The sequence below is a fragment of the Anabas testudineus genome, chromosome 22, assembly GCF_900324465.2.
Source record: "Anabas testudineus chromosome 22, fAnaTes1.2, whole genome shotgun sequence".
Lineage (NCBI taxonomy): Eukaryota > Metazoa > Chordata > Actinopteri > Anabantiformes > Anabantidae > Anabas > Anabas testudineus.
In genome coordinates, this window is record NC_046630.1 from 12,641,629 (window position 1) to 12,664,647 (window position 23,019).

Here is a 23,019-nt window from a genome sequence, read left to right on the forward strand (position 1 = left end):
TTGACTCGTCTCCGCTCAGTGCTGGACGTCGCTCTGCAGGAATCAGCAATTACACGAAGATCCGAGCAACCGCGCATCCATAGCCTATATTTTGTGGTACTACGAGGCAGCTGCAGACACTTTGCAGCCCTTGGGCGACTGGCCAAGCTTGCTTTTTTTTTTTTTTTTAATGCCAAACATGGGATGCAATGAGAGAAACAAACAGGGAAGGGAAAACATGGATAACTAGATTGGCGGAGGATAGAGAGAGAAGCGTGCTTAGAGAGCCTCACGTCGATTGGCTGCTGAGCCTGGAGCAGCACCACAACGCATTTCTGACCTCGACCTCGTCGGACGGTGGGAAGCTGGTTGTCGAAATGGAGATGTCGAGATTGTCTCTCATCCCGTCTTCTCGTCCAACACACATGCTGCCGAGGCTCATGATGGTGATGCTGGTGGTTGCGTAGGAGTGTTGTATTTTGCGGACAGCGTTGGTTACCTCTGCTGTCTCCACTGTTCAAACAACTCCAGACGAGCGGTGGATGGGACCGTGCGTGTGGCTGGCTGCCTCCTCTGAACACATCCGATAACATCAGCCTCTTGTTGTTGTTGTTGTTGTTGTTGTTGTTTCTGGTGGACATCAGCTCGTTTTGTCGCCTTTGGAGCGTTTGCTTGGAGTTTTATCTCCGTGCGTCTGGAACTGGACAGAAAATATTCAGCAAGAATGTGTCGGGAGAAGTAGAATAGAAATAAAGAATATATCTGACTAAAGGACGCATCTGTGATTATGTTTTATTTTTTTTGTGAATATCTAAAGAGGATCGGGCATTGCGATTGAATTCAAACCTCTACTTTATTACTTTATCGACATTGGAGACTTTTCTTTTTTTTATGTTTTGTTTCTAAGTGACTGAGGTCAACCCAAGCTAAAACCAGCTGAGGTTGGGACCTGCACTCCAGGGGGGGCCAACCACTACCCTAGATGTGACCCGGTGAATCCCTCTTGTGTCTGAAGGTAAGGGTTCCTCACCCTTTGCTCATCCTTATGTTTGGTTTTCATTTCAGCAAGTCATGCAGGATGGTGCCAGCCTCAGGACGGAGAAGTTGGCTGCATTTTAGAAAACAGATAAGATGTTTTACCCACATTTACATTAGATATGATATAAAACTGTATGATTGATATATTATACAGATGGATAAGAGAGGCGATGGAGACGTTCAATGCTTTGTGTGACAGAGTTGCTGGATGGCTGACTTGCCCCATGCTGACAAAACAGCATGGCTTGTGAGCCACAGCTACTGTCACCAACTGTTTGCCGTGGTCACATCCAAACTATTCTCTCTAGATATTTTTAGGCAGGTTGGCTAATGCATCTCAATCAGCGTCGAGGCCAAGCAACGCCAAAATATTACAAGGATGGAATGACAAAAATATGCAGCCTACAAGTTACTGGGTGTTTTGGACTCACTGTGGTGGATGAAGCAACAGCTAACCAGCTTAAATGGGAGCCCACACATGTGACCAGGAAGATTAAATTGCAGCTGCTGGGTTTAGATTTAATAAAAGAAAACATTTGTTGTCTCTAGAAGCAGCACAGGGGAGCATGAGGATGTTGAGGATTTGGAAACGTAGCCCACAAAACCATGAAAGGAATAATTTGCACAACCCATGTTAATAAAAAAGAGGGAAATACTTATAAAACCTTTTATTAATTTGTTTATGTAGTTTTTGTGATAAATGTGATTGGGAATATTGACACATCCACACACTGTTTAAACAGTGTTTTGCTTGTGTATCAGTAGAAATTAGGTATAGTCATTGATTTTCCTATAAGGTCTCAAATGTGTCACTCCTTCATGCTGAACTTGGAGAAAAACCTTCAAATGCCTGCGGACAGAGCATGAGGGTCTTCTCAACCCTGCTGAACACCTATAGGCTCTCTTCCCCACCATCATCTAAATGTTAAATAATGAAGGGATCATGTTCATCCCTCCTGTAGAGTTGAAGAGGTGAAACCACTATGTACACATATGATTTATGCAGAGGGAAATAGGACTGAAGGTTGCTCACTCCCTTTGATTGATACCTGCGAGTCCTGTGCTGTGTAGCTGTCCAATAAGCTACGGTGAATTCAATTGCGATGTCGTCATCATATTAGATCATATTACCCTAGTCTGAGACGGTATGACCTAAAGATGGTACTGTACAGTGAATGACAACAGCGACTGAACTCATGTTGCGGTCTGAAAAGCAAATAAACACACACACATACATGTGGTGATTTTACAGGGTCTGTAACAATGAAAGACAAGGAGGGGCTTGTGTTCCCATGGCGACTTCCTCGCTGACCCTCGGAACAACCTTAGCCCCCTGGGAGATCAGTCATATTCCTGCCTGCGTACACAAGCCCCCCTCAGAGCGGCATTATACTGTGTGCTTCTTGTCTGCTTGCTGCTCCACCAGCCTCTCTGTGATAACAGCAGGAGAGCGAAGAAGAAGAAGAAGAGTAGAGAGAGAGAGAGAGAGAGAGAGTTGAAGGACGAGCAGATGAGTAGGATGAAGAAGCAAATTTCAAAAACACATGGGTGATGAAAAAAGATGAACAGAGTGGAGCGCATATAAAACAGGGAGAGAGGGATGGAGGAGAGGAGGAGAGAAGGTCTAGATAGTGGCTCACGTTTCAGCTTAATTACTTTTAAAATGCACTACTGGGGGAACCATGATAGATCTTCTGTGGTCGAGATAAAGAGGAGAGGAGGAGTGGATGGATGGATTGAGGTGGGGGAAGGGAATATGGCTGCTCAATGATCATGTCAGTCACCACCCGTTCCTCCCTTCCTCCACCCATCTCTCCTCCCCTTCCCCTTGGCATCACGTTCTCCTCCTTTCCTCTTCCCTCACGGCTACACCCTGACATGCTTACACATCACACTCACACGCACAGATGGGCTTGTACGCGCACACCAACATGACCAGCGCGTGAGCATGTGTGCACGAGTCGTTTGGTCAGCTGCCCTCATCCCGCTGAGAGATTGTAAAAAAAAAAAAAAAAAACTGAAGCTAATTCTAAAAAAGTAGAAGGGAGGTGGATGAAGAGAAGAGGAAGAAGCTCGTGTGTCGTTCCCTTCATCTCATCCACCCATGCCAGCTTCATTATCATGCATGTCTGGGAATTTTTTAGGCGTGTGATATGAAGAGAACTACAAATTGTGGCCCTCGATTTCAGTGCAATTAAAAAACAATTAGGCTTTTCTTTCCCCAAGATAGGAAACCATAGTGTGGTCATCACTCATGCAGTTTATTCGAGGTAGGAAAATATTCAAGTAAGCTCCTTTAGAATGGTCACCCAGAGTAAACTAAGAGGCATATTAGATAAGATTAACATTGTTTTATGGGTAATTTACATAGTTCTGTGGAACCGAATCAAAATACATTTTACAATTGTGAGCATAATGGCATTTGGTTACTAAATGGCCATTTTGGAGCTATCAAATTGCCACTTTGGTGGCTGCCTGGACAAACTCTCAGATAAATAATGCAGAGTGCTCAGTTTTACTGTTTCTTCACCAACATATGTGTCCTAGAAATGTGTCTCTGTGTGAAAACAGAAACACAGTGGCGTATCTCTAGGACATAAACACAACAAAAGTAGCAATATTAGTCTGTTTATAGTGCGAATACAAGGTTAGCACTGGAGCTAACCAGTGTTAGCCTTGGAATGAAGCATAAATCCTCCCAAGATGGAATAAGAAGCGTTTGCTGACTTTGCTGAAATGTTGGCTGAGATTTTATATCCGTGGCTGAAGCTACACATAAAACCTGTTGTTAACATGTAGGCATTTTCTTAAAGCCTTGCAAACTGACCAATCTGTGCAGATGGTCTGCAGCACGTTGCATTTGCTACACATTGAATATTATAACAGCACAATAATCAGATGTTTATAATTTGCATTATTTCTAAAACCCATTTCAAAGATGCTCATAAGTTTTCTCATTAACGGCGTTATGGACCAAAGCTTTTTTTAAAGCCGACGTTCTTTTTAAATGTAGCTGTATAATGTCAGATCTAAGACTTAAAGTTCCAAATGTCAGCAATCTCCCTCAGGAAAGTGATGAAGCAAAATTAATTTAAAGAACAATCTAGATCAGCAAAGTGGTGACTTACTTTGCTGAAAGTGTTGTCGTTTTACAAGACTGCGCATTAGAAAAGAGATTCTCATTCATAAAGTAGTCTGTAGTGTATTTTTTCATGCACCTTTGACTGTGCTGTGCTTCATGCTGAAGATCGGCATACAGTGAGTGAGCTGGGGAAAGTTGGTTCAAGTACAATGAGGCTAGAACTACTAAACGTAAACCACCCACTCAAAAAAACAGAAAAGGCGATGGTAAATTGTCAGTCTGTAATAGCCCTGTCTCCATAGTAACTGAAGACCCATTTGTACTTTTACACACACTGCCTCTTGAGCACTGGACATGAGCATTAACAGTCAGGCAGTCATCAGACATGAGCTTTTAACACAGTTCATTGAAACATCTATACGTATTATCAATCGTGTGTACATGTATCTCCTCATCCTATTAAATTTGTCCTCTGCTGCCTTTTTCTTTGTCTTCATTCTTTAGTTATTTTTGCATTTTCCATCTTTCTTGTGTCTCCTCTCATCCTCTGCCTTTTTTTCCCTGGCTTCTCCTATTGTTCTATACTAGTCACTCTCCTTTTCCGTTGTCTCTTTTCATCTCAGATTTTTTCCCCATACATGTCCACTGTTGCTTATACATTGAACGTTATAGTTCACCTGCTATATGCTGTGGACACATGCAAATATATAACAATCAAGCATCATATTTAAAATTGATTTCACTGCATTTCACAATTTAGCATCTCTTTCACTCACTAACCCTCTCTTTATGGCATTTACGCCAAAAGACATATTCACTTTCCCCGTCAAGGACATATTGTCCCTAATGAGAGGAGCCTGACGCCACATACAGAGTGACGTGAGCAACTTAGAAAGACCAAGGGCTATTCTGAGATTAAGTCTGGACATAAGTCAGTCTGATTTTCCAACTTAAGTCCTCATTTGTGTGATGAGATTTGCATCAGAAGTGCAGACTTTTCCCTACATAAACACAAGCACATGAACACATTGGCGAAGATTTTTCAGCCTCTGCATTAGTAAATTCACATAGTTTAAGTGTGATATAAATAAAAGCAGATGTTTTCTGTGCATGACTGCACATTTTAAGTAAGCTAAACTGATTACCATGCCATATTAACTAATTGCTGCAATGCCTTTACAAATGATGGCTGATAGTAATTTATTTTTATTTGATCTGACACTTGTTGGTTAGGTTGAGGATAACTACTTGGTTGAGGATAGAGAAAGCTTGTTCATAGGAGTAACAGTTTTCTTTTTGATAAGTTTAGGCCAAGGTTTCTCAAAGAACTAGTTCATACGACTCACCATCGAACAACATCAGAAGACTAGTGTTACAGAGGGCCACACTCTGGTGGGGTGAAAAGCCTGCTGTCATAGAGAAATGTAATTTGATAATTGTTTGAATATGGATATAACAAATGCTGATGTGCCTAACTAGTGTAGGAAAGGCCTGCTTGTGGTGGTTGGTTGAGGAAATCTTCTTGTACTGATCAGCGTGTCTCTTTAAAATTTAGCATAGATTTAAAATGCTTAGTAGTCTTATGTTGTTTCATGATCAAGTATAACGAGAATGGGGAGATGGGGATTTTAGGATCCCTGTTCTAGAAATTATATTCCTATGCAGCTAAACTAAAATACATTTTTGTAGGGAATCTGAATGTTGTTTTTCTAATAACATAATGAGATTATGTTGATAATTTATGTAAATTGCAACAGTGTCATAAAAATTTTATTATTATAACTATTTAAGAGACAGGGCTGCACCCCAGGTGACTGCTAACCTGCATCAGGGAATTTGAGCAAGGGATCCTCTGAACAAGACCAGTTTGAGCTGAAAGGCTCAGTTCTGTGTTGATGAAGTGGCACTTTTTGTTTCTCTCTCTTGGCGTTGCCAGTTTGGTATTTTTCTGACTTGCCCTGCACTACAGTTGGATGACAGGAAACGTGTCACTGATAATCCATCAGTGTTTTGCAACTTTGGTGTAACAGATGGCTTCAACCTGTGGCTTCCACCACACATCAGGTCATCTGGACACTCTACACTGACTAAATGTCATGCCTTACCTCTCGTTTCATAAATAACGCTGTGGAAAAAGTAAGGATAGATACAGAAATATTCAGGGAGACAATATCTGTGAATCTGGTTTTGTTCTGGTTGTTTAAGAAAAAAGAAAAGAATAGTCAACATATATTTGTGTGTGCTTTTCTCTGTATTAATGGGTATCACTTCCCAAAGTGCTTTTTGTCATGCCACAGCTGTTTGATGATTTCCTTAGTGCATCTGATACGTAGCGACTTCTGACTCTCCTGACGATCTTCTGAGTTGAGCAACTTATTGTAAATAGCACTTTGCTTGACAGACTTGCTTGAAAGGCGTTGAAAATGCGAAGTGACACACAGCGGGATCCTCATCTCCATGTCAGAGGCGATGGCTTTGCTTGTGAGTGGCACTGCTGCTCATAGTGATGTTTAAAACAGAGGCCTGCCTACGCTCCCCAAGGCAATGTACAACTGCTAAACAGACAGAGAGCGAGAGTGGTGGAAAACACAGAGGGAGACAGAGACGTGGACAGAGGGAGACGGGGACGGCCATGCAAATGGGAGCAGAGGCTAAACGGACAAATAAAGGGCACAGGGATGGCAAGAGAGCAAGTGGAGTTCAAAAGTGAGGCAGTGGAAATCAAAAGCGAGGAAAAGATGACAAAAAAACGAAGGAAGAAAGACGAAAAGGAAAATGGAAGAGCAAAAGGGAAATATATACACAAGGTGCAAGGGAGTTTAGTCTATACTGCAGATAACCACTTATTCATAAAAATACAACACTCTTTTGTCTTCTTCACTAACCTTTGTTAGCTGTGTGCATCACCAGCAACAACTGGGTTTAAGTAGAGGTTGTGATTACCAGGTTATGATGTAATAATATGACTTGACCTTTACTACACCACCTCAGTACACTTACATTTAATGCATACATTTAGATCAACTGTCAGATAAAATATCCATTATCCAGGATCAGGACATTAGGACAGATCATGTTACATGTCCTTGACTTAACGGGAGGTCAATCCTCTGCACTCACATAGTCTGCAAAAACATCCTGCCTCTATTTCATCCTTCTCTTTTCTTTCACACACAGGCCACACAGATGTGGGTACATTTCACCTGATTTAGATACAAAATATTTTATATAAAGGATAGAAAGACAGAGAAAAGCCTGCTTCATGGGCTGCAGTAGAACTGTTGCAATATCCATGAAGCAGTGTTTTAAAAAGTGTTATGAACTTGAATTCAATTTCAGAGTGCAGTAATGCAAGAAATGACATTTTCACACAAAAATACTGATTTATGCACCCACATTTTCACAAGTCCCATCTACTCTGACAAATGTGGGTGTATTTTTTTTCTGCTTCCAGGAAAACTTTGACAAGTCGACAGCCACTCATACACTGGGGGTGACCACATATAGTATGAAAACTGTACACAGGAGGGGGTTGCACACTAGAAAACAAGATAAATGCCATAAAAGCTAACATTAGCTGTAAGCTGTGAAGTGACTTCTGCTGATATTTGCAGGAGTTAACCAACTCCAAACTTGGATCTGGTTCAGTCCAGTTTTTAAAATAGAAGCAAAGATGTTTGATATATGCAAATAAAAGAGCAAAGTGTGCCGTTAGAGTTACATTTGTGCCTTTGGGCATATTGTAATCTGACATAGGTACAAAACCACGCCACCACTGGCGTTTAGTGAAATTCTTTATGATCTCTACTTAATCCACATTAAGCCAGATGGCTCCAGATGTGATTTACATTTACATTTAGTCATTTGGCAGACACTTTTATCCTTACAAGGTACATGGCAAAGGCAGGGTAAGCATAGGACCCCTACTGGAGGTAGACCACAGCCGGTCTCCCACACTGAGGGTAGCGATGTTACCACTACGCTGTCCGGCTGCACACGTGATTACACTGTATCCTCCTGGCATATGCGACACTGTTGTTTTAATGTTACCAGCAATGATTTTCTGCTTCAGTGTAACTTTATTGAGATTGTAGAGCTACATTTTACAGTTTACTTTGCTGTGTATTGGGATTACCAAGTGTGATTTATCTACAAACACATATTCACACATTATGTTACATACAGGATGTAAACAGACAGCTGAGACACATGGAGATGTTACAAGATGCATTTTCACCAATAAGATAAAACCTAACTAGTCCCCAAAATGGGCCTCAAGTTATATGTACCATGCTGTTGCTTGGAAAGAGAAAGTAAAGTCAGGAAAAGTCTAAAATTGGAACAATCTCATTGTCAAGTGTCAAGGAGCAAATGTAATTTAATGGTGTCTTATCTAATTCAGGGAACGGAAAAGGAATTCAATTTGTTTGAGGGCAGCGTATTACCATGTAGCCAGAGGTAAGGTTTGTGCGTGTGCGCATGTGTGTGTGCATGCACATGTAGTCTATGCCATTACATATTATTACTTTTACAAGTTTTTCAATAACATATTAACCTGTCACAGAAGCAGATCTGGCAAATTATTATCAGCTTGGTGTGTTTGCATGGCTAACGATTTTTACACCAGGAGGTCCTTACCGAGCTCGTAGTGTCACAGCAAACTAGCTCCTCCCAGATATGAGCAACACTGAACATATAAACGTGTTAAAAGTGAAAGTTTGCATACATATCTTCATGGTAGATGGGTATTCCATTTATAAACTGTTTATTTCTGCATAGCCCAGAGCCCTGTCTGCTGTATTTGTGCAACACCAAGCACAAACAGTAACTACTGCTTATGTTATTAGTGTGAAGTTGCTTGAAGGGTGAGTGAGTGAGTAAATGTGTGTGAGGACAGTGAATATTGCCTTCTCTCTTCTCGCCTAGCATTGACAATCATGCTTTCAAATACAGTACATGCAGACAAACAAACATGTGCCTCAACCATAAATTAAATTCTGCCACTCTTTCTATCTATGTTCGCTAACTGAACTAAATGTGGTGGCAGCAATTGTTTTTGATTACCCGATGTATCTAATGGCCTTTACACACCGAGCTGTCACTGAGCATCTGCAGGTGACTGCTGCATTTAGTTTTTGCAGTGTCCAGGACTGCTGGCACTAGACCTGGCTCAGACTGAATCAGTGGCAGAGGCAGTCAGTGAGCTATACTGTGCACATCAAACAGACCAAGAAGGGGTGAAATATCTCAGAAATATCTCAGATTCCAATACCTGCTGCAGCCTTTTTTTCACTGTGGACTGCACTGTTGTTTTGATGTATTTTGAGGGTAACGTCTTCTCCCCACTAGTGGGTCAGGGCTTCTCATATATTTCCATAAACTTATTTGGCTCCTTTAAGTGGCTTGAACTAATCTATGTACTCGGCAAAATAGGAATATTAAGTGAAGACATCTACTTAGTATTTATGGCCTAAACTGCCCATAAGTATTTCCATGGTGAAGGTTAAAGTGCAATGAGGACACAGGGCTCGAAACTGCTCTTCAATCCATCAACAGTGAAGTTCAAAGAACTGCAATATCTCTGAGCCAGATTCAACTCCAAGTGCCAAGATTATAGCCTGTCACACACGGGCTAGTGGTATTATTTGCACACCACAGAGTAGAGAATGGCATGGCAGAGCGGAGGAGCAGGAAGTGCAGTGGCAGATTGACAAAATGTGATTATATGCAATTATTTTGAGATGATTTGAAAGCGAAGGCTCATTTTCTTTAAACATTCAGGGGCAAAGACAATGCTGGAGAATGTACTCGGGGACTGACAGATCGACAAATGACTTTTTTGGAATGATTTTTATCCACACTTCAAAGTTAGACAGGAAAACTAAGGCTTTTACATTGTTTGCACATTACACCACAAAGACACCCCTCTTAAAAGTGCAGCCAGATGAGTGATGATGAAATTTGTCAGCTGCTGCCTTGTGGACACACCACCAAACGGAGGTGTACATGAAATATAACTTAGTTTCTTGTACACAGCGATGAGAGCCGTCGCCTGAGCGCTGATGTGACTCATAAAATCATATTATCTTCAGGAGTTGCAGCGTAAAACTTAAAATCATCCACAATCAATGTTCTGTTACATTTCTCTAGAGCTGACTGCTTCCTTCCATTTATCCAGGTCAGTAAATGACTATGTCACTTATAAATGATTCATTGATGATCTCATTATTTATGGTTGAAAAGGATGAGAGTAGAATAAAGGAGAATATTTGTAGCTTTAATAGAACTGGCTTGTGGTTTTACTGAAGAAAATACTCTATAAAACAATATTCCAAAACACATGAGACTCACTGGCTGCAAAACATCGAATTTAAATGTCAGAAACAAATGTATAGTAGCACCATCTATTTCACTGCATGCCTCCTAAAGAAGTTTATTCCATGAACTGAGACAAAATGACAGTGCTCCTTTGGAAAAAGGTGATCTTATGGCAACACAACTTTCCCAAATATTCCAAAAAATGAATTGTTATGTACGCAAAAAGCCTCAAAGCACATTGTTTAACAAGACAGTGGACAAAAGTCACAATGCTCTGTTTCTGCCAATATGCACAACATGTTTAAAGTTACACCGGCAGTTCTTACAGGAGTACCAATGAGCAAGGTCATGCAGATGGATGAGAGACATTTAGTGAGCTGGATAATTAAATGGAGAGACCCTTAGATCACCATTAAGTTTTCCTTTTTTTTCATACTTCCTTATGGTGCTATTTATATGAGCTAAGAGCCATTTGTATGATATATCCATAACAGAAGGACACTAATTATAGGAACACTTTCCAGTCGATGCCAGGACAAATTAGAACAATAAAACCTATTCCTGGATTCATGGCTCCTACTGTAGTTCCTGTCTTTGGTTCACCCACAACTCCAAACTCATTCTCTCTCGCTTTATCCCCCACAGTCTTTGGGCTTAACCTGTCAGTCAGAGTCGGGGCAAAGGTGGAAGACGTTGGAGAGCTTTAACTGAGGCTAGCTGTGTGTTGAATTCATTCTTCAAGTTGGGTGAAAGGACAAATTGAAACAGTGACAAAGGAAAATTAGTACACAAGCTGAAATTGTAGTCAGAAAAAGAACCAAGAGGCACTGAGGTCAGGGTCAGTGCAGCCATACAGACACACACTAAAGCTCAGTTTAATTTCGTTTTCAGCTTCAGCGTATGGAGGCTGGGCTAAATGTGCGCTGTCATTGAGAAAAGGGACATTTAACTGGGGATAATGGCACATACATTTTCAGACAGCATCTACAGGAAGCCTTTTATAATGTTGCACTTGGTTGTACACAGTGTCACAAATAATTGTGTAATAAATGAAAAAAGAAAAACAGAGCTGGAGGGAGATGTTCAAACCCAGTGTACTTCTCCACCCACACACAGCTGTTCAGTGATGCTGAGAAGTGTCAGGTAACTAAAATTGGAAAGGTGTTGGAAAGGTGTGGGGGGAAGGGGCTCCATCCACTGAGCGGTTCTGATAGTTATAGTATGTGGTGTTTTTACAGCCACACAGCTGTGTCACAGCAGCAGCAAGTGTACAAAGGAGAGCACTGTGATGCTTCATTATTCTCAAGATGATAAATATACACTATAGTAGATATACTGAATACTGCAAAATGAAAATCGGATTTGATTCAAATTTGTCTTCGATAAGATGATACACATCATAGGTGAACCTTTTATATGTTGCTCATTATTTAGAGAAATACATATTAAATACTACATAATTTATTAAGGGGTATACAAAGACTAATCAAGATCAAAAAGCTGTAATCAAACAAACTTTGACCCTTAACATAGGCAAAGAAAAAAGTCCTGGCCATAAACCTGAGCACTCTGAATGATATAATTCACTAAACTTTTCAACAAAAGCACATTTAGGTCTGTTCGGCTCGTGTCGTCTCTTTAGAGAGTCGTACAGCATTGTGTGTGCGCTCTGTCTTTTTATGTGGCTCCAGACGTGCATGTGCGAAATCACTCTTTGACAGCCCCAGTTGTAGTAGAGCTCATCCAATTGTTTCCTCGAACATGTTATTGTCTCTTGTGTATGTCTCGAATCCGCCACCTACTGTGTACTTCTCCCCACTGAACTGAAAGCCTGTCAGCAGCTATTATTCCCAGCAAGACCTCTGCTGTGATCTCTGCCATGTTTCATCAAAGCGTGGCTATTTATTCCAAAGCACACTGTCTGAGCATGTTAGCTAGTACTAAAATTATTGCGTATGAGTGTTTGTGTGTGTTTGTGTGTGCATGTACCGACTGCTATTCTTCTTTTGCTCCTAACCTCTGGTCATTCTGGTGGACGAATACCAGCAAAAGGAGCTGAGCAGACAAGTTCGCCTTTCTCCAGTCTTGAGTTACGCCTGTGCATGTGTACGTGTGTGGCTAAATAATTATCACTGTTCGCCGCCTTGCTGCAACACATCCCTCACACAATGATCTGATTAAAGGAGCCTTAAGAGATGCGCACAGCCTGTGCCACATACAATGACTAATGCTGCAAAAAAAAAGCTTTTCGACAATTTCAGCAGGTTTGAGTTTATTTTTCTCCAACATTAACATATAGACATCCTACACCTGCTTAATTTTATTCTGCCAAGTGGCTGCTGATGTGAGTGTATTTATGTACAGTATACAGCTAATATATGTCACCAATGTGCTGTATCACTTTAATATTAAAAGATGCAATATTGTTTTGTCTTAGAATAATTTTATTGTTAAGTTGACGTGTAGGATACTTGTCAAACAAGACCAAGAGTACTGCAGCGGCTGTCATGAAACATAGAGGTACTGTGCTGATGTGTAAGTGCATAACTAGAAAAGGTAAAGGGCAGATGGTATTTATAGATATTACTATAAAATGAAACTTGGTAAACTCCCAGTCCCATAGTCCATCTTCTCTGTTAGTCCTCCTGTGGTTTCATCCAGGGATTTTTGGGGGGAGTTTTTCTTCATCCAATTCAAGAGTCTAAAAACAGTGAATGCCATATGTTGTACAGATTGTAAAGCCCCATGACGCAAATGTATGATGTGACATTGGGCTTACATTTAATTTGATCCCAGACACATTTTAAAAGGCTCAGATGAGTTTTGAAAAGGAAAATCTGTGGACTAGGAAAGTTTATTCGCTGAATATACAGCACATACAGAGCACCAAAGAGAACACATGTGGAGTATTTTAAAGTGGAAGATAAAACAACTAAACTGCTTCAGCAAAGGGGGGATTTGTTGCAGACACTTGTGTCAACCAGTCATCACAGCACAAAATATTTCAAAAAAGATTATAATGAAGATTATAATGACATTTGCAGATTGTTATTTTCTTTATAATTTAGTCACTTTAGTCAAACACTTTTTGGCAACACTAAATACCTTTTGGCTTCATTGTTCTTTGGCTCTGGCTAAATGTATTAAATGGACAGGATTTGTAATTACTTAACATTTTAGAGATATTGACCAGAGTTGTACTCACTTTTGTGGTGTACTGTTTGTGTGTGTGTGTGTGTGTGTGTGTGTGTGTGTGTGTGTGTGTGTGTGTGTGTGTGTGTGTGTGTGTGTGTGTGTTTGTGTGTGCTACACTATGTGTGTACCTAATAAGAGAAAGGTCATAGGTCAAGGAGTAAAACCAATTTTCTTCAGAAACAGCTCAATACTGCCACAGGAAATACTGCTCATGACATGGACAGGTTTATAGATAATACATTTTACTAGAAGCTTTAAAGTGAAATAGAAATTTGTTTATGTTTTCCTACAAAAAAACGATATGCTGAAAATTGACTGTATTCTTTGTGTGAAGCATCAACATATAAGTAAGATCAAGTAAGTCTGTCATAGGATACTGTGAGTATTTTTATCTATATGTGCAGGTGGCAGGAGGGTGTTCTGTCAGTACCACTGAGCCTTTTCGTGATACACTTGGTCAATGGCTCTACTGTCTATGTAAAGGTATTGATTAGTGCCGCTTTAATCATTGTCAGTGGGAGAGATTATTAATATTTGACAATTAACAATTATTAACATTTAAAAAGTAAAAGATAAAGACTTGATTAGAGGTCTGAGGTGCTTTACATGAATAACTCAGCTTAATGGCAGACATTAATAAAATTACTCCTTCTGCTCTTCAATTTCTGGTTCTCCTTTCTTGACAGTAAAGATCCCGTTGTTAACACATTTCCCTCTTTTGTTAAACTCCTAGTCTTTAAGAACAAAATGCTCTGTTCTTGTTGTTCCTTTGTATTGATTTGGTTGGTGGACTGTGTGGCCTGCAGATTGGATTAGAGTCCAGCTGTATTGCAGCTCCAGGGAAGAGGAGCTGCCTTGTTTTTGAAGGCAGGGCAGAAAGCTACTATAGACACAGTCTGATCTATTCTAACTGTATAGGGCGTCTCTGGAGAGGCATATCGCAGTGAAAGCTAATATGGTTTAGACAAGTTACCCTCGAAGGAATTCAACATGGTTTGGAGGTTTGTCAGGGTGAAAAGGTCAGAGCTGTCAGTCATCTTGTGAATAGTGCTGGCTTACAGTAAAGTCCATGTGAGTAGGCTGGTGGATGCTGCTGAAAGGCCTTGTTTACATCTGTAACGGGAAAGTCAATATAAGATGTGTGCTGGATAAGTGAGAAAACAATCCGGTGGTTATTTTACATTTATCTCATGAGGCTCCATACTTTGTGTGTTGACTCTGGCTGTCAGCTTCTTTTCTCAGGACGTCTATTTTGGGGAGTGTCCATGTCATAGTTTTGTTAGACCTTGACAACATAGACCTACAGTATTCTGCTGTGTGCTTGCTGTTGGTAATGGCTTTCACCACTGAGTCATAGCTTAGCAACATGCCTGCTGGCCTATTTTTGGTTTCAGGCAATTATCCACAATGTGGTGTGATGATATGGTCTTATGAGACTTCCAGATTGTGTATGTAATGAAGGGAAAAAGGTCTGTAGCCACATCTGTCAAGTATCTGCAGGGTTTTACCCAAATATATGAGAGTTGCTTAACTTGGAAACCGAGTGAAAACTTTTTTTTTTTACTTTCTATTTTTAATCATTGTGTGCAACCAATTATCACGAGAGTCTGCTACTACAACTAATGTGCATTAGTGATTGAGAAAAAAGTTCAATAAATTGGTAATGAAGACACAATGGCACTTATATGCTTTATAGGAAATTAAAGAATTACTTATGACAATTTAAATAACATCACAAAGTGGTTAACGTGCATTACTCGCAAGAGTAAAATGAATATTTAAAGCCTCTAGGCTCTCGACATCTTCCGGTAATCCAGCTGCTGCAGAGACAGAAAAGAAGTAATTAAAGGAAAGCATTGATCTAATATACTGAGAATGAGGTCAGCTCAGTCTCAAGTCAATCTTACTGCTACAAATGTTGGAGTGAAGCATTCACCCCCAGTCTTTTATCAATATGTGTCGTGTAAAATCACAGTGTGGCAAAGACACTGTGACAGATATCAACTGGCTGAATTGTTTCTTATATACTATACATTATAACTGATAAGAATGTAAAGACAGGTTTTAGTTTTATAACAAAAGGAAAGCATAAAATCAAAGCCCTTCTTTAATGTATATAGAAATACAAATTTAATATAATTTCTTTTGTATATTGTATATATTTGTATATTGCATATGTGCATTTAGCAAAAAAGACAGCACTGTTTCCTGGAATGAAGATAGATATGTTCTGTAAATAACAATGAATGTAGATCTGCATTGTGATTCTGCAGAGCTTGATGAACATGAGATCAAAGGTCAGGGTCGCCATTTTCATCTGACATCTGATTTAAGGTCAGAGTTCAGTTGCCTACAGCTGCCCACATGTTTCCAGCTGACTGATGCAATAAAGATCATGATCTAGGATCTTGCTCTATGTCCTCCTTGCACTGTACTCTGCATTATTCTGCTTCTGCATTGGTGTCTATTGTCCTTTCTTCACAGCAAAGTGAACAATAGCTTTGTCACCTTGTTTGAAATGTTAGTTTTTCTGTCCTTCATCTAATATCTCCATGGTCTAGACTTTTAAATGATCCCTATTTCACCAGGGGATTAATCAGATTAAGAAAGCAATGCTCTCAAAATGTTGTTTCATTGTGACTTTGAAAACCCTCTATAGAGTGTCCTCAAACATTGAATGACTTAAAACATCAATGCACTCATCACAAATTAGCTGTGTTCCTGACAGTTCATGCATCACATACAAATGTTTAATGGCTAACCTAGGATTTCTCTCCAGTTAGACACCTGCCCATAATATCCATGGTTTATATCCTGGTATACATTGGTCTACTGTGCACTGTCTGGCATTACATTTGTAAACAGAGGTATATACAGTGAACTATAAATCAATGCCTCAGCAGTGACACCAAAGAGGTTCGGCTGCAGTAATCCTGAGCAGATTTTTAAGAAACCATTGCATTTTAAGCCTGAACAAAAGCATCAGAGATAAAACATACTCTGAGTCCTGGGTGCATGCATATAAAATGTCACTTTTGACTCATTCAACTGTGTGCTTCACCTCTAAATTTGACAAAGTCTCAGGAAATTCCCTTCTTATTTTCATGTTTTCTGATGTTTCATTTATGTTTTTATTCACCCAGTCATCCTGTTTTTTTTCTTCTTTTCATGGACCCTCCATATATGTTTCACTGTTTCACTTCACTCCCCTGCTATCTCACACCATCTTCTTCATCCCCTCCATCACTGTGTCTCTCCATTTCACATCTATTCATCAAACCCTCTGCTATTCCTGTTACTCAGTTCATCTTGACCTCCTTTATCTGCCTTGCTACAAGTAAATTCAGTGCTCACTCCATCTTAGTTTATATCGCCTGCTGCTTACTCACCTCAACTCTCCTCACTCCCACCATCCATTTACCTCTTAGTTCTCCTGTCATTTCTCCATCTCATCTTTATAGCTCTTCTGCTGTTGAACGTTGATTTTCATCTCTCTCTCACATTTATTTTCTCTGTGTGTTCCAGTGTGAGATCCCGTCTATATTAGTAGCAGCATTTGTAGGATGATTCTATTACGTGACTCATAACTGCTGGATAATTCAATAAGTCCCAGTGTGATGACACAGAGTTAAAATCTACTTAATGAAGCCACTGTACTGATGAATCTTGTATTTTCTCCTTCACTTCTCCCTTCCCTGCCTCCCTTCTGTTCTTTTCCTACTTTACTTCCCCTATATTTTCCCCCTCTTGCTTTGTGCAGGCTGTTGATGGAGAGCCATTCGAATGACAGCCGGGACAGTGGTCATCACTGGTGGAATTCTAGCTACAGTTATATTACTCCTTATCATTGCAGTACTGTGCTACTGTAGGCTGCAGGTGAGGCCTCAGCTGCATTCATTTACATTTAGACACACACAAGGAACAACTGAGCATGCTAAGATATTCACAATATCAACAACTTTGTAGTAGACTTTTCGACCTGATAATGGCCCAAGAAGAAAAGTCAGGGGGTCGAGGATGTAATTACATACTGTGTAATTCATCCCTAGAGGAACATCAGATTTCAAATTTCATGATGATCCATCCATGATTGATGAAATATTTCAGTGTGGACCAGCCATCTCAGTGATGTCTGCATCCATGCTGCTAGATGAACATGGTAATAAAGCAAAAACTTTTTTATGTTAATAGTTCTTTATCCTGGTTTTTGGGCAATTTTCATTTCACACCCTTAAACAAAAGGTGAACATGTGTTAGTGCTGCCTCACTGAACCCAGTCTTCTTTACAAAGTCTTACCTTTTAGCGGGCAGTTCCTTTTCTGCTGAAGTGGTCATTATCACACATTAGTTATGTCACAGATTTTTGGTCCCTACTCACATTGTAGTGGTTTTTAAAACCCCATGCTGTTGTTTGTTCTGATATTCAGCCGTATGCTCCATACTAGGCGAACAGTTTTTGTGCGTTAATGCTTGACAAACTCCATATAGCTGGAAATATCACACTAATATGGGGAGTTAGATGAAAAGCATGATACCACTCACTCTTTCTGTTACCTTAGCACTACAATAAACTGGAGAAACAGTTCACCGCAAAATCCACCTGCCAGCACCTGTAAAGCTCGCTAATTAGTTTCACAGATGGTTATGTGCCAGACAATTTCTTGGCTGTGACCTGTAACGTCCTTTCTAGTGGTTGCCTTGCAACTGCTCAGTGCTAAGAGATAGTTATCTCCCTTAAAAAAAGATGTGGATTGGTAATTTTATTACCATTTTACAGAGGAAGGATTGTTGTTACAGTCTTTATGCTAAGGCAATTAGCATAAACCAATTGTTCACTTTTGCTTTAACCTTTTTTATATATTTAATTATAATTGTGCAAACTGTAACAGCCTAAAAGCTATAAAAGCAAAACCTAGAAATCACAGCACCTTATAAACACTCCTTGATAACACTGCCCTATAAAGTGACAATCACTGTCCTTGACTCAAGGCTTTTGGCAGCAGAGCTAAAATAAACTTGAAGGTTTTAAGTACTCTTAATCTTTTTATCATGTAGCTCCTCATTTGAATGACTGCGACTCTTTAAATGCTGTCCTTTCTTTAACTTTTAAATGTACATAATTTAAGTCTCAACAGTCAGCTGCTCAGAATTGCATCAATTTATGGTGGGCTAGGGAGATGAAACACATATCTCTTTCCTTGAGGTAGAATAGTCATCATTTCATCAAAATAGTTAAAATTTCTGCTTAAATTCACAGTTTAAAGAGCTCCTTAGAGTAAATTTTAAAAGCGTTGCTTCAAATTGTCAAGCTTATCTTGTAGGAATATTTCCCATGTATAATTAATTCAACACAACATTATTAAGGGAGACTTAATGTAGAAAAATGCTGTATGGCCTAATGCCATTTAAAAGGAGCAAGTGACACAGTCAAGATTGAACTATTTATCTATAACTGTGGCACAATGACTCAGAATCTGGTTACAATGCTATAAGAAATCTATAGAGATCTGACTTGATTATAGTTTTAGAGAACTACATTTTGTGGATCAGAATTAGCAACCACAACTTCTCCATTGAAATATCAGTGGAAATATAAACTGCAGTTGTTTGAAGGTTCTTTCACATCATTTGTTACTTTACCTTCATTGTCCTACAACTTCATCTTCTTTAATCCCTGCTTTCTCATTGCTCTCTCCCATCCCACCACCAGTATTATTGCTGTAAGAAGGAAGAGTCGGAGTCGGAGGAGGAGGAGCCAGACTTTGCCGTCACCTCCCGCCTCCCACCGGTCCACTCCAATCACAACATTGTGGCGGCGACGGCCGCCGCCTCCGCCATCCCAAATGGCCCCGCCCTTTTTTCCTCCCCTCCGCTGGCAAGGAAACTGACACGCTCACAGACCTTCTGTCCATCCTGTACACACTATGAGCTGCCTTTCTACCTCCAGCCCCCTCAGCCACAGATCCACCACCAGCCAGATGGGTTGAGGAATGGAGGTGACCGGATCAGCTACCGCAGCGTCCAGCAGCAGGACCTCGACCTGCCGGTGCCTGTGAACATTTCAAACTACCGTAAACCAAACCTCGCCCGCTCGGTCACCATGAGGGACATGTTCACACGCAGCTGTAGCATCAGCACTGATGTTTAGCTGGGCGAGGTTGGAACTTTGGAAATGTTTGTTTAAATGAAGTAGGAAGGCCTAGGCTGGACTGCTCTCAAACTCTGTTTTTGTTATCTTGACAAAGTTGAGTCCAGTTCAATATGAGTTTGTCTGCTGGTCACCTCTATCAGAGCGGAGGACTCAGATGGCTCTCAGGACAGGTATTATGCTCAGGTCCAGGACATTATACTTGGGCCAATATAAAATATAAAATTTAAGATTTTTTTTTTTTTTAATTTAAAATAACACAAACTTGTTGTTGTTGTTTTTTATGTCTGATTGTTTGTTTGTTTTTTATTTGATTATTTCTTTTTTAACAATAAGAACGGAATTTGTTTTACAATCTGGTAGAATCTATGTAGCCCTGCTTCTCCTCTCTGAACTCCTCTACAATGGACTGAAGGACAGATTCCCACCATGTCAAAACTATATAATTGTCAGGTATTTCTTCTCTGCCATAGCTGCTACAAACAAATGTGATTAGAAGTTCAGTCTTTCCTCTTCCTATGTCGGGATGATCTTCTTCCTCAACCAGCAGATCATTAGCTGCCGGTGGAAGGTCTCAAGGAGGAAGGATGATGTCATATTTTAGCTGCCACCCACAGTCATTATAGATTAGACTTAACTTAGATATAAAGGGCTCACAGAAGATGTAAATCCCTGTTTGTTTCCACATGCTTTTTTAGAGGTCTCTGAGCGTCCACTGACATCACAGTATGATATAATTAGGGTATACTACACTTGAGCAGAGAAAGACCTCTGTGTTCTTGCAGGCAGGGTGAACTAGGTGCCAAAGGGAGATGGGTTCTAGTACTTGCGTGCATATGTGTGGGGGTGCTTGCATGCGTCTGTGTGTGTGTGTGTGTGTGTGTGTGTGTGGCTATTTCATACAATTAAACACAATCTTTCACCCCAGTGTATACTGAACCCAACGATGGGTTGCAATAATATTTTAAACATTTATTGTTAAGAGTGAAGGGACTATATTAGTTTTCAGGTGCCACTTTACTCTAAATGTATATTAATGCAAAGAATGACCTAAACAGATATGGTATGACAAACTCTAGGTGGGTTTACAACTATGTTGTAGATGTCTATTTTACTGGTTGACGCTGTAGCACAGGTTCAAGATACAGGTGGCAGACAAAAAAAAGTTTAGACTGCATCACTTCTGACTTTACAATGTGATCTTAACTGAACCTTCAGTTTGTGGACTCTTCACTTCATTCCTTGTGTTGTCTCAGATTTTTTAATATATTGATCCATGGGCTAAAGATTAATTCACCTTTAAAGGCACATCTATAAATATTTAAGAGGCCATAGCATCTGCTGCGATCTCTTCTCTCTCTACTCACTGGACCGAGGAACATTTGCTCCTGCTCTGAGGTACTCAGAGAGCTCCTTCTTGGAATTGTTGTGATTTTGTGCACTTGACTGACTGGCCTGGCTGGAGGGCTGATATTCTGACTGGAGGAGCAGCGATCAAGACACAGGACACATATTTAATGAATTAAATAATTTGAATGGATGTGTTGGATCGTCCTTCGTGGACACGCCCTCTCCTGTCGCAGTGTGTGGTAAACGCTGTTGTGCCCCTCTCTCTTGCTCTCTCTCTCTCTCTCTCTCTCTCTTTCTGTCTATCTGTTGATTTAACCAGAAATAATTTATCTAAACTCATTTATTTCCCAAAAGGGTGAAACTGTGAGTGATTTTAAGTTTTTCCTTTGGTGACATGTGCTTTCCTGCAATTACACTAGAACACAATAAATATGCACAGACACACACACACACACACAACACACACAATAGTTCTCAGTGCTATGCTTTCCTTATTTTTGAAACTGAAACTATGTGACAGTTGCACAGGAATTTAGTGCCATAAATAATTATGAGAGAAATATATTATTATTATTATTATTATTATTATTATTGCAAGTGTATATTCAAATGCAGTGTTGTTTTTACCTTAAAGTATTTGAATTACTTGCTTTACTTTCAGCTGTTTTCAGACTCAGTACAGTACATTACAGCAGAAGTTATTCTGTCCTTGTTTCTAATGTATAACTAACAAGACACATTGTTGCTAATAAAATGGTGTGAAAATCCTTCTCATCTGTTTTGTCGCTATTCATTTTGCCACAGACAAATGCAGGAAAAATATATATTTATATTTCAAATTATATAATCTATTAATAATAATATATTTCAAATTCATATACATTTTTAATGCTTTACATAAAGAGAAGCCTCATGATAAAAAAAAACACTCTAATATGTGCATTCCAGGGACAGCACTTCACAGGGACATATTTTAATGTTGAACAGTGGATTCAACTAAAACTATAGTGCATTATCCTAGATTATCCTATTTATTCAACTGCTGAACGCATGGTAAACATCGCCTAGCTGAATTATATGTTGTTGTTTGAGCACCATATAACAAACAGCACACATTGACTCATTTCCTGTAGTAAATATATTACTATAGTTTGTCTGGACTAGATTCACATCATACATTTTTTATCAAAGTAGTTTTTCTATTTTTGTCTGAACATCTATTTGGAATAAAAAAATCCATTGGCTAACCTAAATTGAAGACAGCAGTCTTATTGTTCATTTGTGCATACAGTGGCAAGAAAAAGTATGTGACCCTTTTGAAATTTTGTGGTTTTCTGCATTAATTTGTCATAATCTTTCAGGATCTTCATCTAAGTCAAGAGTCTTAACAGATATAATTTGTCTAACATAATCACACAAAAAAATCTGGTCTAGTGGTAATAATAGTGATAGTGGAAAATGTATGTGGTGTCGTGTTTGACTCCCTCTTGGCAGTAATAAACTCAACCAGGCGCTTCCTATAGCTGTGGATCAGACCACGGGAGAAAATTTAGTCCATTCTTCCTGCAAAACCGCTTTAGCTTTGTCATATTCTTTGGACATCTTATGTGTGTGGCTTTCTTCAAGTTGTTCCATAGCATCTCTATTGAGTTGAGGTCTGTGCTCTAATTTGGTCACTTCTAGAGTTGGATTTTTTTTTTTTTCTTAAGCCATTCTGTAGTGCATTTTGGGTCATTGTCAGGTAGCATCACCTAACTTCTGACCAGGCTCTGATGCAGCAAAGCAGGTCCAAATCATTATGTTTACTCCACAATACTTTAAGATTGGGATGATGTTTTTGGGATAATATGTGATCTTTTTATGACAGATGTAGTGCTGTGTGTTCTTTTCAAATAGTTCAATATAGGTT

The 23,019-nt window shown here is 39.7% G+C and overlaps 1 protein-coding gene across 1 annotated transcript; it reads left to right on the top strand.

Moving 5' to 3' along the window:
- Positions 1-21,697, top strand: fam163ba (family with sequence similarity 163 member B, genome duplicate a). The gene is made up of 3 exons (XM_026339155.1): positions 1-994; positions 17,373-17,488; positions 19,323-21,697. Exons 2-3 carry the CDS (start codon positions 17,396-17,398, stop codon positions 19,758-19,760), a joined length of 531 nt encoding a protein of 176 aa, XP_026194940.1. The 5' UTR covers positions 1-994; positions 17,373-17,395; the 3' UTR covers positions 19,761-21,697.
- Positions 21,698-23,019: the final 1,322 nt, after the last annotated feature.